The sequence below is a fragment of the Myiozetetes cayanensis genome, unplaced genomic scaffold (assembly GCF_022539395.1).
Source record: "Myiozetetes cayanensis isolate MyiCay16 unplaced genomic scaffold, myiCay2020 scf3, whole genome shotgun sequence".
NCBI classification, from domain to species: domain Eukaryota; kingdom Metazoa; phylum Chordata; class Aves; order Passeriformes; family Tyrannidae; genus Myiozetetes; species Myiozetetes cayanensis.
The window spans coordinates 40,840,270-40,858,143 of record NW_026087521.1 but is presented as its reverse complement, the minus strand read 5'-3'; the positions used below and the strand labels follow the sequence as shown (position 1 = coordinate 40,858,143).

The 17,874-nt window shown below is 35.9% G+C and overlaps 1 protein-coding gene across 2 annotated transcripts in view; it reads right to left on the bottom strand.

Moving 5' to 3' along the window:
• Positions 1-17,874, bottom strand: part of TMTC2 (transmembrane O-mannosyltransferase targeting cadherins 2) — a 244,734-nt gene that overhangs the window by 75,634 nt on the left and 151,226 nt on the right. For both annotated transcript variants that reach the window (XR_007629963.1, XM_050324145.1), the window contains exon 4: positions 6,400-6,514. Coding sequence is in view for 1 of the 2 variants with exons in the window: in XM_050324145.1 (XP_050180102.1) it covers positions 6,400-6,514 (115 nt within the window). In the remaining variant the exon portion in view is untranslated. The remainder of the gene's footprint in view (positions 1-6,399; positions 6,515-17,874) is intronic.

The following is a 17,874-nucleotide window of genomic DNA, read 5'->3' as shown; positions in this document are numbered from 1 at the left end:
GAGATAAACTACTTTGATGTTCACTCAGTAAGGGATAAATAGTTATTTAAATACATAAAAAGTTAAGATGATGAACATTGCATTAAACTTGCAAAAGATTCCTAAATTTACAAAGAATATTAGAAGAGCTTAAAGCATACGTGAAAAAATCACATACTCTCTAGCTTTAAGCTCAAATAAAATGCAGGCATATAACCTCTATCTAATTACTGACAAAATGCAGTTAAAATTAAAACCAAACACTTCAAATTTAGTTACTGCCAAAATTAATACTGTCTGTGAAATGTTCCACTTCTTATTTTAGAGGATGTATTATAATCCTAGTCTCCAACTACATTATTTCCCACTATTACTTCCACAGGTCTATTGTCTCATTCACCACATAGGAGGAATATAAATGAGCAATATTTGCCTCTGCCTCCAGTTTCTACAAGATAAAAACCACAGGCTTCTTATAAATACTCATCTTTTGAGAAAAACATAATATAAGTCCTAGGAGCAAATGACAAACTATTGTTTATTTCAAAATCAGTTCAAGCAAAACCATAAATCAGGTCCTATATTCTCCTTTCCACTTATATTTCACAGCATCTAAGCCACTTCAAGACCCAAAATCGTGTTGATTTTCAGCTAGGCATTACATCTGAGAGGCAGACACAAGGTTCTGAGGAACAGCACAGTTCAACCTTGATACTGCATTGCTAAATCAGTGGGCCTGATCAGCAGAGACATCAGGGCCGGTGAAGTATGCCAAGGTTCCCTGGCTGCCAAGGCTCTCTTGCTGGCTGCTCCAGCAATGCTGAGTTCAGGCAGCAAGTTCCAGGGTTTGCTTCTGAAAGTGGTTGGCCCTAAAAATTGTTCACGGTTGTCAAGACAAACAGAAAGCAAAAAGATGGGCTCTGTCCTGGTTCTGACCAGGACAGGAGTAATTTTTGCAGTAGCCAGGAAGGGGCATGTCTAGGACCTGAAGGTTATTCTATACCACCTCACATGACTAACAGAGGTGGGAGGAAAGGGGTTCCTTCTAGTCAAGTAAGTGTGGTGGAAGGAGTGGTGGAGTGGTCCCAGTTCTGAGCTGGAGAGAGTGGTTGGGTAACGCTGGTTCTGAGCCAGAGGGAGCAGTGGGGGCAGTGTGGCAGAGGGAGCCATCGGGTATTGCCTGTTGTTGGGGGGTTTCCATGTGAATTGTTCCTTTCTTGTACCCTCTGTCATTGATATTGTTGCTGTTACTCTTTGTTTTCTTATCTTATTGCTGTACCATGAGGATGAAAGTACTTGGTAAAGAAAAAGCTACTTAAACCATAGGACACACAGTAGACAGTTACAAACTGTCCATAAATGTATTTAGGATTAATTAGGAGGTAAGTTCTAACTATCATAAGTAGCAAGGTTCTGGAATGTTACAACAGGACTTTTTTTGCCTGCATTACTTCTAGCTACTTTTACAGTGGAGTGTTAATAATTTATGAAATGGGGGATATGTGCTAACTGCTTGCATGAGTAACAAACTTTACCAAGTGACTTGGGAAGTGGCTCAGAATCCTGTTTTTCTAGTAGGAAGACAAATAAAAATATGGAAAACAAATGAAAAGCAAGTTCTGACTATCTAGAAATGATGCACATCACCTCTGTAGATAGAATTGCTCATTTAATACGTGCAGGAAAACATTTCCTCCAAGTGAATTCTTTGTAACCTTCCTGAATTCTTTAAGCTGACAACTTTTACGTATCTTGCTTGACCAACAATGAAAAATCTTCCTGTCTTCCTCCTCTGCTTTGGTTTTGACTAAAGTCACTAAATACTAATGGCCCAAAAATGTTTTTGAGGACTGGAAGGCAGTGACAGAATATAAACAGGGGGTAGATCAGGTATCCTTTTTCTCAAGTTACATATTAATTTCTTCCTGTTGGTAGTCCCTATTAAAGCCAGCTGGTCTACTTACAAAGCAAACTCCTTTGTGACTAAAGCTGGCATAAATGGACTGTAACTGTCAAAGTAAACATGTATATTAGTGAAACATCTACAAAATATAGCCAGGTACAATACTGAAATAGGTTAATCGATTTTTCTTTACTCGTTTATAGCAACTAATACATGGCCTGTTAGCTATTATTTTGCCGTGACTGCCATTCTTCCATGCCTCAAGCTACATTCATCCCACTGATTTCAGGTGGGATTATCTACCAAGGACTATATTTACCTAAATGCTGCACTGACAAAGAAAGAAAGAAATGCAAAATAATCCTCTTTTATTCCCCATGCAGAAGTGTCTCCAGCCACACAGCAAGAGAGGATGTGCTTTGCCTAAGGCAACTCTTTCACTGTCATTTGCAAAACTAGTGGGTAGAAAGATAGGTATGGACACTACCATAAGTCCTACTTTTTTATTCAGTAAGAATCCAAACATACAGAGAATGACCATTCCCTTTGTGGAACTCACTAAACACAATAATCTGTAGCCCCATTAGTTTACAAAAACAAACCAAAACAATCACCCCCAAAACAATCTCTAGTCTTTCAGATAGTGCAGTAAAACTCTGCCACGTTCTCCTAGATCTAGAGAAGAGCTTCCCAAACATAAGCATATTGGTCAGCAAATATCGTCCTGTTCTTTTTTCTGTTACTGGTGCAGTTTGATTGGGATTACTACACATTCAGCACCACATCCACTCTCACAACCCCCATTTCCTTGACAGAGGGAGGACTGGTGTGGGGATAAGGAACAGCACTGCTCCTGTCCTTCTCACTCCTCTGGACAATGGGCAGGGCTGTGCCATGTCTGCAGTCTTCAAACCAGATTTTTATTCCCCCTCATGAGCCCCAGTAGTCAACATAGATAAAGAGCTGGACAGAACTTCTTACAAGAGGGGCCTTTTTTGAAACTGAATGGCAGACCCAAACAATTATTTTCCTAATTTTATAAAATGGTGAAAGTTTATGTAAGGACTATAAATGACCACAATTTCAAATATTGACACGTGTAATTGAATAGCTAGGTCATGAATGCCTTTCACCTCTCAATATTACTTCGAAAAATATCTGTACTTCATATAGGCCCTACAAAATGTCCCAGAGCAGAGTTCTGAACTGCAGGATACCACTAGTCACTCACAACAGAGCAACATTTTATCAAAGCATGGTTACAGCAGGACACAAATTTTAGCCTCTGTCTTTGATAGACAAAGAACTAGCTGGCAAAGCAGAGATTAATTCCAGACAGGTTTGTAACAAGTTTGCATTCACGGCTGAGAAAAACAATAACCAAGTACTTGGACAGACACCAGATGACACATCCTCTTTGCTTTTTAACTCGACATCCTGAATGATAAAAACTTCTGGGCTATGAAGGAAGAGGAACCATAACCTTGACTTGTTTTCTACTTCACGGTTGCTGCAGGAATTTTGTCTGGGCAGGTTCAAAAACAGTTCAACACAGGTTTGTAGGTCAGCCTGCTTTTAGTGTTTTTTGTATCCGATAAGGAGATTTTTACACCAGAAGCCTTAAAAGGCAGGGAACACATTTTCAGATGTTAAATAGGCTAACAACAACAGGCAAGGAAGAACTTTGCTCGTATTGATTTTTACCCAAGGATGCAGAGTTAAACTTTGCACGCAAACCACTTCTGCAATCCTAGACTTTATAAGATAAAAATTTCAGCCACTATTGGAGACTTTACCTAACAGAAATATAATACATATTATTGTAATACCCTAAGTTTTCTTGTGTAAATTTTATGAAAATTCATAATACAACCTTATTCAAAGAAATTAACTTATTTCAATGATGAACTTGTATACACAGCCCTGTATCACTAAAGGCAAAATGAGATATTTCAGAAGAGCAGCAAGGGGATGGTTCTTTGGTAGAAAGTCAGCGTTTATAGGGTATTGTATACTTCAAAAATACAACATTTCAAGTAATTAGTATAATTTTAAAAGAATATTCAATATTTCTGTCAGATTGAGAACATCCTTATAATCAGCTGAGAAACTGAAGGTAATGTAAAATATTAATATGGATGACAAAAGAATACTCTAAGCAGCCAGGTCTAAATACAAGTGAAGTAATGTATGCAAAACTCTCTTTTATCTGTTAAGCAATTTTACTTTAGACATGAATTAGAAGCAATTCCAGACAATAAAAATAACCCCATGAGCTTTAGGTAACAATCATAGGGCAACAAAAATTGAAAAGCCAAAACAAAGTAAATTAGTTTGTTTTTAATCTACTGAACATTCCCTTGTTTGGAAGAATAAACTATCATTTTTTGATAGCTCTGTCCTTGGTACTTCACAGTATTAAAATACACAGTTTTCTGACTTAAAAAAAAAAAAAAAAAAAAAGATAAAAAGATAGCTCCATTCATGCTGATTTACTACCCTATGAAATCTAGCTGGAATCAGCAGTGCTGCATAGCTTTAAGAAGTTGGATTGGAGATTTATTTGTTTGTAAAAATTACCTGCAGTGCAGTCTAAAGATGTCAGAGAAGTTATTTATAGGAGGACACTTCAAATGTGTTCTTGAAGGTACCTGATTAAAGGCATATTGTAATACATTCATCTGAAATCTTGTAATATCAAAGAACTCCATTTACCACCTAGTTTTCATGGTGGATCTTGAAGCACCCAACACTGAGAAAGACTATAAAACTAATAAAATTATGAAAGATTTTTCAACTATTGTTGAATAACTAATGGTTTCATGAAGCTTTTTTAAAAAATAAAGGATTCTATGGCATTCAATATATAATTCTTAACCTTCCTAGGTTAAGAATTAAACTGCCTTTACTTTCACAGGTGTATTTAAGGTGACTTTGTGCCCTATATATTTCAACCAGCATTTTAGTCAAATTCCTTCCACACAAATTCAATAGAATTTAAAAAAAATTTCTATTATATCTATATCTCTATATAATAGAGATGAAGGTTTATAAGCATATATTTTGTACATCAATGGAAGCCTGGAAGACTAGCAGTTTATTCTGAGAATGGCAAAACAACTGAAATGTGATTTTTCTTTTATATCCCTGTCTTTACTGCCCAACCCCCTTTCCTCTTCTTACCCTGGTATTAATTTCAGTTTCCCTCTATGACACAGTGAGTAAGAGACAAAAGTACTGTATAGGTATTCAAAGGATTTTAATAGTTATAATTTTCATTTCCAAAATGAATGGCATATGAGTAATGTACAAGTATCAATCTTGTCACTTTATTTCCTACAATGTTCTGCTGCATTCAGAAGCTATTTTTTAAACGTAATCAAAAAGAGTATCTTCTTAAAAATATGTTTTGTGTACTCTTCACTGCCTAACACAGATAAGAAAATCATGTAAACTTAATTTTCAGATATTATAAGTGGCCCTTTTAAACTGGACCTACAGGCAAAAGTTTTTTGTTTCTTTGTTTATTTATTTGATGAGCCTTACTATTTGAATTTAGTTTTGCCATTTTGATTGTCTAACATTCACACTTTTGTACTGTACTCAGGACAATATTTTCATACTACTACCTATGGAATGGCAGTCACCTGGATTTTGTCCTGCACACACATCATGAATCAAGAGCATATGCCTAGCGGAGGTGACGAGCCTGTCTTGTAGCAGAGCCCCACTCTGGGGGCTTGGGTTGGCTGGGTCATGGCAGGAGGGAAGGAAGGGTGAGCGCCAGCACAACAAGCAGAGTTGAGCAGGAAGCAGGTGGGATATCTAGCCAGAGAATCAGTCTCCTCCTTGTCAGGGCATGCAGCATGATCTCACCTCAGTGAGAAGCTTATTATGACACTCACTTCCGTGTTCATGATCTGGTACATTAATGAGTTAGGAAATCTTTCTCCCTGCTGTATAATTATTTTCATGCTCATGTTATTTATCCGTTTACCCACTTACAACAGGGTTCTAGTAATTAAACTTTGTTTAACCTATGTTGCTCTGAAGTCAGTACACAGGAGAAAAGTAATTTGCTGTTTTAACATTTCAGACCTCTGGAGCTAACAGAGGGGTATTGGTCTTTGCTTGGAAGGGCTTACATACACTCCTCCCACCAAGTGTTATTCAGACTTTAAAAAGAAGTCTAAATAACACCTCTACAATTTAAACAGATGGAGGGCCACATCTGACAACTCATCTGTTGGTACTCTGTTTAGTGTGGGCTTGTTTTTTTTTTTATTCTTTTAAAGCAGACTGTAAGTTTACCTTCTTCATACCCATTACATGAAAACTACAATAATGTTGACCAAGAAAAAACCTTGTCCACCCCATAGTTTAAGGAGCACAGTTAATGAAATGACTGTTAGAAAGCAACAAATAACATCGTCTCCCTTTCCAGGAAGTAAATCAATAGCTTCATTCACAACAGGTTTCAAAGACAATTCAACCTCAGGAAAGGCGCACATACTCACAAATTATAGAGCATATCAGCCATGTTGCTGCGGTAGTACAAGGCATTTCTATAGGCGCTTTCAGCTTCAGAAATCTTGCTCTGGCTCTTGAGAACATTTCCAAGGTTACCCCATGCTGTCAAGAGGAGAAAACAGTATTCAGAAACAGCTACAATCCAATTACACATGACAGAGTATCCAAGTATCAGTAAGTTCCTCAGGGAGACAAACCTCACAAAGAAACTATTTTTATGGAGCAGGAGGGGAGGTTGGTTATTTTTTTTTCCCCCAGTTTTCTGGATCTCTGGATCTCTTATTGTGAGACTCACATTTCATAGAGGTGATTTACATGCATTCAGGTGGGAAAAGGAAATTTTTAAAAAAATACATGTCTCCATGCTTTAGAAATTACTGTAGCAAAGGCAAGGGACCATTTTATTTTACATCACCTCTAAATAAAAATCCACAGAGTGAAACGTGGATCTGGGGTATCTTCCTTGTTTTAGCATTTTTTAAGCCTATTGACCCTAAACAGCAAGAAATCTTCCCAGAGAAGATGTAGCCCTCACTGAAGTATGAAAATTTGACATATTACACAGGAATTGAAAGAATGGTTAGGTAAGTAACCAGGATTAAAAATATGCCATATGGATATAAACACACTACAGAGATGACTAAAATGCATTTTTTCCACCAGGAAAACATGTGGTTCCTTTCCATACAATTTATTATGTTATACAGTGTGCTTTTATAGCCCATCTATAAAGGGCTTCAGGTAAAAAACATATTTAAGTCCCCACATGTTTCCTTTGCAGTTTTGTTGAGTAGCACAAAAACTACTTAAAAAAGGAATTGGAACTAACATTTTATTGAAAACACAGCCTATGCTACTAAGAATTTAGAAAGCTAGTTTAACTGGCACTGTAATTATAGTGTATGTGTGTGTGTACATGGGAAAAAAAACCAAACCAATTATGCTTACAAATATATCAAAGTTGTTTCAAGTAAAAAGTTTTACTTTCACACAGGTATTTTTTAATGAGAAAAAACAATGGAAAGATGATGCATGCTCTTTGCACCAAATACAAATATATGTCAAAATATTCTTCCCTCCAGATATACTGACCATAAACATCAGCTCAAGTAGCAGTTAACTCTGATGATCCAGTCAAACCTTTTTACAAGAATTTGCATCAATCTTGCCCAATGCAAAATTTCAGTGTAGTTTTAATCTAACATTGCTAAATAGGTTGATAATTGTGATATGTGTTTTTTCCTCAGAAAGTGCATTGTTTACTGTGGTTTGCTACAGAATTATCCTATCATAAGGATGGAACAGAATTTCCTCTGAGCAGAATAAACTAATCACGGCTGGGGAAAAAAAAAATTTAGAATTCATAAAAATCACATCATCCAACTGTGCACAACATATTCTGTGAGTCTCTTCAGTTTAGCCTAGTACTTAACATGATGAGAAATAATTCAAACATTATTTATCAATAAATTAACAAAAGTCACAAAAATGTTTCATCACTTTGGAGTAAAGCTGCTAAAACTATTCTCAGATTCACTCAACTTTTAAGTTCTTTGCTATCATATGTGCAGAATTCTGAATTTATTTCCCCATTACTGCTATTCTTCCTTTTTACATACAGAAAACATTTTGGAAGCACCAATGAAGGCAACTAGCCAGCCTGTAAGCATTAATGCTTGTAAGATAAACAGAGATGTCTATATGTTTTTTAAATTAATTTCTGAAAACATATCCTGATGTTGCTTCTGCAGCACATGGCCATTCAACTTGACATAATTATATGTTCCATGTAATCTGTAGGTACTTTTGTTTTCACTCTGATCTCCCATAACAGAGCATTACATCAAAAGACCATTTGGACTACTGATAAAAATTTCCTGCTATACAGTTATTTACTCCCAAACATTCTGAAGCTCAGTAAATGAAAGGATGCATAGAAGAATGATTCAGTTCATCTTTTCATCTGTTAGACTGGGAATACACTGTTACCACTGTTAAATGTAATATTTTCTCCTCTACATTTCACTTTATACTGTAAGCTCTAATATTTATCTGAGTTAATATAATTTTTAAGGCAATACTTTAATTTACATTTTGCAAAATAATGTGTCAAGTTTTTACTATCAATAATTAATTGGCATTATTTAATTTTAAATGTATTCCATTTAGACTTTTGTCTAAACTTCTAAAACAATGAATGATTAATCTTACGTGATGCACTAGAAGTGATAGTAGCAGAAAACAGCAAACATAAAACATGATAATCTCACAATTTATCACTAATGGAGACATAAAAACCAGGTCTTTTTACTTATCTGAACTATAAAAGCTTGGTATAAATCTTCCCATCTATTTAAACACAGAATTAGATGACTGACCTAGTTCTGGCTGGAGATGACGTTACACAGAACATATTGCAGAATAAATGCTTATGTGTAGAGATCATACTCATAAGCCCTAGAAGTTATGGACAGTTAATATCTGCAGCCACCACATCCTCTTAGTTTTTGGTATATGAAGGAGGGTAAAAGAGGATGGTGCACATACATGGAAAAGAGGCTACATGAGATACTCAAGAACTTCACTCCTGCTTTATCTTAAGTAGTGCAACTAAACATAGGAAAAAAAAGGATTTCCCTTATTAACTGCCATCTCTCAAACAAAATTTTTCCTGCAAAACTGTAAAAACATCAGTACAACTGTGGGCACGTTCAGAAATAGAAATGAAGTTATACCTAAGTAAAGCCACATCCCTGTTAAAAACATACCCTATGACTCCAACTAAAGTTCAGCCGTCAGCTATTTTCCATTTGTACATGGTGAGAAATGAAAATATATAAATATATATACACATACCACAATTTAATCTTTAATTAAAAATTGAAATTTTCCCCTACAGAAGACCCTATTTAGCAAAAGAAAAAAGCAATCTGTGAATGAAAGAGCTCTGCAATATTTACTTTCTGCCTCTGCTTAATTCTCTGTGAACAAAGAGACCGAAACAGACTCAGGTCTTTTATAAATAATACTCCATCATAGCATGGGAACAAATGTAACATTCACATTTCACCTACAAAACAGTCAATCCATTCAAGTTTTATTTAACTGCTTAATTCTCCATAGATCATACTCAATATAAATGGGCATATTAAAAATTAAATCCATTTCATCACCTCTATCATAAGTCAGTTATAAACTGAAAAATCTCCCAATGCTTGAGAATTCCTACACTAGTTACATTTCTTTGCAGGAAAACAAAACTTTTTAAAGGGGTTTTGTTCTGCTGTTTGTTGGAGGGTTGTTTTAAAATAAGTAGAAGGAAATATTATTTATAGTTAAGTAGGAAAATAAACAATTGTTTAGGTTTTATAATTTTGGCCATATCAAACTAGATTTCTATAAAACTTTAAATATTGCATTTATTTCACCAGGCATTTAAGTGCTTTCAAAATGAAAATGAATATGAGAAATGTCAGCCTCAAGTTTAACATGCCTAATTTCTCAACTATCTAATTGAAACTGAGGATTAAGATTCAACAAGACTGAAGAATACCAGGCTGGTATATTAAACCTTTTCTGAGCACCTTCATTCTGGAAGAGAGCAAGACAAACAGCAGCAAAGTAAGAACAAAATTGTCCAGTCTAATCTGCCTGGATTTTAGATGCACATTTTACTAAAGAGAACAGGTAAACTTTCAGCTTGCAATTGAATTTTGAAAACAAATATGAAATGCAAATGAATGAGTGCAAACATCTTCATTTAAATAAAACTTTCCCATTCTACTGAATCAAGGATCATGCTATGCTATTCATTGAAATGGAAATTACAAAGCAACAAAGTGTCAAAAAGCACTAAGGTGGATTAAAAGCATATATGTGGATTACTTGATCCAAAAGTTTGCTTTAAATAAAAAAATAATAATGATTAAAAGCACAAATCATTAACAAAGATAAATCAAAGTATTAAAGCAGGATTCTCCTTTCTACCTGCCACCCCTATATAATCCATGAAAAATCTGGTAATAATAAAATCTATTTGGAAACTCACAACCTATTAACATATCTGTTGTCCAAACACTTTGCTGAAACATGGAGAGAAAAAAATCCAATAAAAATTGACTATTAAATCGTTAAAATACTTTTAAAAATAATATAGAAAAGGAAAATGCTGCCTTTCATAGTATGTTATGCCAGAGGGAAAACACTGTCTTTTGCAAACCTTAGTAGGAGAAAACATACCTGAAAACTAACCAAATAAAATGTAGGATTTAAAAAAATTGATCCATGATATTCACAATTTGCAGGAATTACTGAAATTTTTTAATACTGCTCTCCCCAGACCTACTCAAAAAACAAAAGTTAAACCATAAATAGATGAAATAATTAAAAAGCATGGAGTAGATTATTACTGGAGTGAAACAAACTACTTGAACAAAGACTGAAGTATTTAGGGAACAGCCAAGTCATTTGTAATCAACTTGTCAGCGGTTCATAACTAGAAGCTTTAGTTCACAGAAAAAAGCACATCAGGCCAAGAAAACCTCTATGGGGCTTTACAGATATTTCTGCATTATTTACTACTCTTTAACTTGTGAAATTAGAAACAGCAGTTCCAGTTTGCATCCCCTCTCATTACAGTCCTTCTGCATTTCTTCTGACTCATCTATGAAAAAGAAGTGAATGCATAACAATCATAATGTCTTCTTTTTTTCTTAAACAGAGGTTAAGGATGAAGTGATGCTTCATCTCAATTTTTTTTACTGTTTACCTGTTTAATTTGCAGACATTAGATTTCAAGACTCAAAGATGACTAAGCATGTGGGGCCAAGAGATGCTAAAGGTTTCAAAGAAGCATCCTTCTCCAAACCTTTTTAAATTCATAGCCATTAGCATTGGTAAGTCATTTATTTGGATGATAAATGAAGGGTGAGAATTCTAATTTTACTTTCCTTGAACACTTTTCTGTTTCCAATATTGTCCAAAAGAATTTTCCATTTGCTTCCCTTCTCTCACAAGGTTTACAACTGAATTAAAAGTAAGATACACATATATATATATATATATATTCACTAACAACCTCCTGTTGGTCACAGCATCAATATCTGAAATGTGCATTACACTTGACGCAAAGTTTTATTTTCTTTCACTATAAACTTGAGTAAGAATATCAAAGGGAAACAGGTTAGAATAGAATGACAAAATTTAAAACACTACAAGGAGGAAACAGTTCCAATTACACTGGCCACTTCAACCTGTTGTGGTTTCCAATAATTACATCACAGTTAGATTTTCAGGGTTTGATTACTTTACTTACTGAAGTTGTTACCAGAATAATGGAATCACATCTGAAAGAACTAAAATAACCTTACACAAATAAGAGAGCAGTTGAGGTCACGTGGTCTGTTCAACTTGGAGAAGAGAAGACTGAGGGGAGACCTCATTGCAGTTACAACTTTCTCATGAGTGGAAGAGGAGGGGCAGGCACTGATCTCTTCTCTGTGGTGACCAGTGACAGGACCCAAGCGAATGGGCTGAAATTGTGTCAGGGGAGGTTTAGGTTGGATATTAGAAAAAGGATCTTGACCCCATCGGTGGTTGGGCGCTGGAACAGGCATCCCAGGGAAGTGCTCACAGCATCAAGCCCAACAGAGTTCATGAAGTGTTTGGACAATACTCTCAGACACCTGATGTAATTCTTGGGGATGGCCCTGTGCAGGGCTAAGGGTTGGACTCAATGATTCATGTGGGTTCCAACTCAGCGTATACTGTGACTCTGTTCTTGCAATACAGAAGAGAAATGTAAGGAATATTTCCCCACATAATTAGTATTCTCACAAAATTAGGGCCAAGTAAACTATATTACTTACAGCCTAAACTTTCTGGGAAGGTTTTCTATGCATTTTATATTTTGATCTATATTCTTAACTTCTGTTAAAGGGTTGAACTTCATAACACAGAAAGCATACAAAGTATCTGATTACTTAAAATAAAATTATTAACAAAAAAAAAAGTGGGAAAATTTGCCATTTCTTTGAGTCTTTTGAGGACTTCTGAGCGTGATCTACTTCATGAGACATATGCTGAAACATTAAGACCTAGGTTTGTAAATGGAAAATTCTACCTACTGGGAAGAAAAAAAAGTAAAGGCTGATACTTGCAACAGAGGTAAACAAGTATCCAATATCCAGATATTCCAAACTACCTTTGTTGGATAAGTGTGAAGAAATAGCACAGTACCAGTTATATTACTGAAATTTGAAAGGTTATAACCATAGTTATAAAGATAACAATTGTTCCTTTTTGTTGAAAAGTTAGATGCATTAGCAACTGATGACTTTTTCCTTCGAAGGGTTGATAGAGCAGATTGGTGCTCCAGTCTCTAGCATTCACATTCCATCAGGTAATCACTTTGTTCTTGAGGGAGAAACAGTTTCACAAACAGAGGAACAACAGGTTTCTCCGATAAACCTCTGAAAGTTCAGTTGCACATTCAAAAAAAACATGAGGAGATCTCAACATCTAAACCACTTTTTCTACAATACAGAACTACTACTTATCACAAAGATACTCAGAAATGTAATTAGATAATGTTTTTTAAGGAGTTTGAGAATGGAAAAGTTCATTTAAATGCTACAGGTTACTACTTTAAAAGTGAAATAGGTTTTGCATAAGTTCTGTATGATGGTTTCTACAAGGTATTTATATTTTTCCTGTCATTTCAAGGAAATAATGTGGGGTTTTTTCAAAATATGTCATAAAATCATGAATATCATTTGCAACAAATATCCTCTAAAAACTTCACTTGTTAATAGAATATTTTGATCAAGTTACCCCATTTTGCTAACTCAACCACAAAACTGCCCTGATTCCTGTCTGCTGGTCGGATAAATGGTTTCTATATACACATAATTTATGAGCTTGATCTACTTTGCACATTGATTTTATTTTTTTTTTATATCAGTGGCTATGTGGTAATGTTGAGACAGACTTATTTATATCATTTGTTCAACAGTTCATTTGTTGATCAACTGCAGGGCTTTTGTAATGAAAGCAGGTGAAAGAAAAACAGAATTGAAAACTCTGCAGTGCTCTGAAAGCTATCCAACATCATGTCAGCACGGGTACTAACCAATTCACTTTTGGCAGGCAGTGCTTCAGTTTTGTTTCTTAGTTCTGAAACCCTGATGCAAATGTGTACCAGTGCATGACTCCACTGCTCAGCATCACTGCCTGATATACCCACTTCACTTGTTATGTTACAAAAGATTAACTTTTCCTCCTCAAAGGATAGCACAGTGACTCAGTTCAATGAACCTGAGAGATGAGACTGAACAGCTGTTAAAGCGTTCTTTGGCTTCACCATTTACCCTGTTTAGTCTAGAGTACGGACTCCTCATTCTGCCTAGGACATACCTGTAGATTTTGGTAATCCAATCAATTTTGATGAACCTAGTCATAAGTGTGTGAGTGCTCCACCATCTGGCTGAATAGTAAAGTGAGCCATCAGTGAAAAGTATGTGAGTATACTTAATTCACATAAACTCACACTTCTCCTATACACCCTGACAGATTATAGTATGAAGAAATTCTCATCAGTGCCTTTGTTTGAGGTGCCACAGGATCAAGTAACTTCCTTACTGTTTTTAGTTAAGTAAAATGTAAAATATTTTCAGGGTAACACAACAGAAACTCTTAACAGCACAGCCCTCACCCAGTACTAGTCAACAGACAAATTCAGAAAGAAAACATGTTTCCCAACCACTCATCTCTCTGACAGTGGTACCATCTCATATCTCTCAAGAGCTGCCTCTGTGCAGCCAGCGTGCTACATGTACAGCCTTCCACTTCTCCCGTAACAGGAAGACAATACTAGAGACAAAGCTGTCCTGTAAACCAGACTCAGTCCAGTGCTGATACTGCAGAACCTCTAAAAAGCTTCAAACAAGAAATCACAACCTCACTGCAATGTCGTAGGTGCTTTCTATAAATCACAGAATCATAGAATTAACTGGTTTGGAAGAGACCTCCAAGATCCTCAAGTCCAACCCTTGATCCAACCCCACCACCAACACACACATTGTTTTGGATATGTCCTCTCATTTCCCAGTCTTTGTACAACTTCGTTCTGTTTAATGCTGCAACTCTGACAAAGACAGTCTGATTAAGATAAAGCTACTTACTGCAAGATCACAGACTTGTTAAGAATAAAATAGTTTTCTTCTTCCTGAGCTCTGTTGCACACTTCAGTGCACGAGGAAATAGCTTTTCATCTGACAGAAAGGTAATAACGAAAGACAGATAAATATAGATTATATTTTATTTCAATGGAAATCCCACTGTCAAAGAAGATAACTGTCAGAGATTACTTCAGGGCAATGTTTCATGACACAGTGGCTCTGGTGGAATCACTATTTTAAGGAATTTCTGTACCTAGCACCCCCAGGCCATTCAGTTCTGCCACACACTTCCTCACACTAAAATGATTTTTGGGAAAGGTATGGTATGAATCAGAAAACTAAACTGATCCAGGTTAGTGAAAAAAAGAGAAAAAGGAGATCACAGTACCCTTAACATCTAATCTAGTTACTATTCTGTTCAATCAGAGCCCAATCACACCTTTGCACTGCACGTGTATGAACACCATAAGCAATTACTGCCACAAAACTTCCACAAAACTTCACAGTGCTCAGGAACAGAGCTGAGAACAGTGCTGACCCAGAAGTCTCATGTCATAGGGAACCATATTTTTTGTAGAGTCTATGGATCTAAATTATGCAAGAAAACAAAATGAGGACAAAGGAGCAGAAGAACAAGAGGACATCTCTAGGCACCCCAGTCACCCCAGGATTGACCCTGAGGAACTCTTCAGAGCTCCAAACTGACTCAAGCAAGGAGTATGTGTACTAAATCTGTCAAATTATGTAACTTTTTAAACAGTAGGCATGGTTCTAAACACTATTATCTATGATACATTCAAAATTATCACTTATGTCCAAAGTGATGAACTATAAGCTAGCCTCCTGCAGCAATGGTAGGGTGAACTAAAACGTCAGCCCTGATCCTCAAAGTTAAAAGTAGATGGATCATTGTTGGCTTCTTTCCAGAAAAGGGGAACAGACAGGACAGTGTCCTCGAAACATGTCAGGAGCCATAGGGAGGGGAAAATCAGTGCTCGGGTTTGTCAAATCAAGAAAACCTTCAGATGTGCTCAAACAACATGTATCAGACTTGGAAAAGGTAAATTACTGCATATCCAGGAAACAGGTTTTTCACAACACTTCAAGTTGTATGGTTTTGTTTGTTTTGTTTTAAATCACTTATAAAGCCAAGTCAGAGCCTGTGAAGCTTTGCCAGACAATACATATCCCCAGTGGTATGGAAATATAGGTGGCAGGAAGGAAGGTGGGTCATAAAATTACCTCCTTCATTTTTTGTCAGCAGTGATACTAATTAAAGACACTGCAACTATTAACCAGCATCTTTACTAGTCCATATTCCAAATACCTTTTGTATTTTAAGACTTCAAAGAAAAGTTCGGTGCACCAGAACATTCAACAAAAGAGAAGGGAATGGCATTGAGAACTCAGCCATTCTATTTTGTGATCTCTTCTGTAATTTAAAACAAAACTAAATGCAAGCCTTTTATGCATACTATAATTGCATCAGCCACCATTAGCTTTTTGGATGCATGATGGTTGGCAATGATGACACTTTAACTGTCAATAAAACTCCCTGTTACAAAGAAGGGGTATTTAAAAATCTTCATAAAATACTTGTATTTATCTATCTACACTGGGATTTTACACTAAGAGAACTGGTATATATGTAGATTACTGTTCTGTCCACATTAAAGATTAGTTTCTCTACCAGATTTATGTAAGGTGACCTCAATATGTACCGATATGAAATCCATTACAGATAGGAAATTAAAGTCATGCAACTCATGAGAAAAAAATCTCTATGTAAAAAGAAATTTTTCAGAGTTGACATATTTTGAAAAAAAAAGGCAAAATAATGAAATAATGGGATGACTATCAATGCATTCAAACATGCTAAGCTTAAGAATCAGTCCAGATAATCTCAGTTTCCTCTAATTAAAAGTAACTCTTTCCCTCTGGAAAAACAAAGCAGGATCGTTCCACCACACAAATACAGACTGAAGGTTCATCCTTTAGCAAACTAGAAAAGAAAATCTATCATTTTCTGGCAAAGAAAATACCAAACAAGCCATTTTACTTGATACGCTACAAAAAATTCATCTTGCCAAAGCTATTTCCTCCTTCACCAGGGCCGGGGATTTTTTGCACTGTAGTTTTCAACACAGATGAGCTTGTTGAATGATTTTGCAGAGCACCTCATAGAAGGCAGAGGAAGAAATAACCGTCTGATGAGTCCATGTCTCAAAATTGTTTGTATCTTTAAAAAGTCTAGCTGGTAGTTAATAAAAATTTCTCTTCCTATCCCTCTGAAATTTAAGATTCACAGATTAGAGATGCTTTTGGACTATACTCCAAGGGGGAAAAAAGGGGGGGGGGGAACCCTGCTTCCAGACCTTTACATAGATAAAAAGGAAGAATATCAGGCTTTTTCATATCCTGCGGAAGGAGAAGCCCATATCCCACAGTGACTTGGTTTTCAGAGGAAATTACAGCACTACTGAAGAACTGAAAGAGCGAACACTGTCACTGGAGAACAAATTCAGACTTGAACCTGAACTGTAAACCATTTTCCTTCAGCTCTCCAGCATATTTGGCATAACCAGACTGTTTTGCTGAGGCCAGGCTGCCTGTAGCATGCTCAAATGCTCTAGATAACTATGATTGTTTCCCAAACAACTTAATAATGACCAACTAGTTGACTAAAAAGTATGTCAAGAATCACCACAATGACTATATATCCTGACATGTATTCATCAGCTACCTTAGGAGGGATATTTTACTACCATAAATATGGAGAAGTTTTAATATAAAACTTCTTGGATCACCAAAATTTAAACAAACAAATAAATAAAAATCCAATCTCTTACAATAATGTCTTACAAGTTCCATTCCAGAGGGAAAAATTGAGTTTAAAGTGGTTTGTTCAAAGACTAAGGTAGAGCTCATTAGCAGAATTGCTCATATCACTGGTTTGTCTTAACGATGATAATATGCAAAACTTTTAAGTGTATCTGCTGGCTTATATGGCAGCCTGTGCACTGAAATCCCTTTCCCTCTTAAGCCTTGTTTTTCAAAACCCACATTTTCTATTCAGTAAAAATGGGACTGTACCACCTTTAGAATTATTTTATTATTATTGAAATTAAATAAACCAAATGAATAAGAAAGAATTACTTTGCAGAGTAATATTTTGGGTCGTTAGGCCAAAGAAGAGTTGGAGTTTTACTGCCAAGCTGCATATAAAAAACCCAAAGACATGCACCGAAACACTGAAATCCCAAACGCTTAATGTGGTGGTTGCTA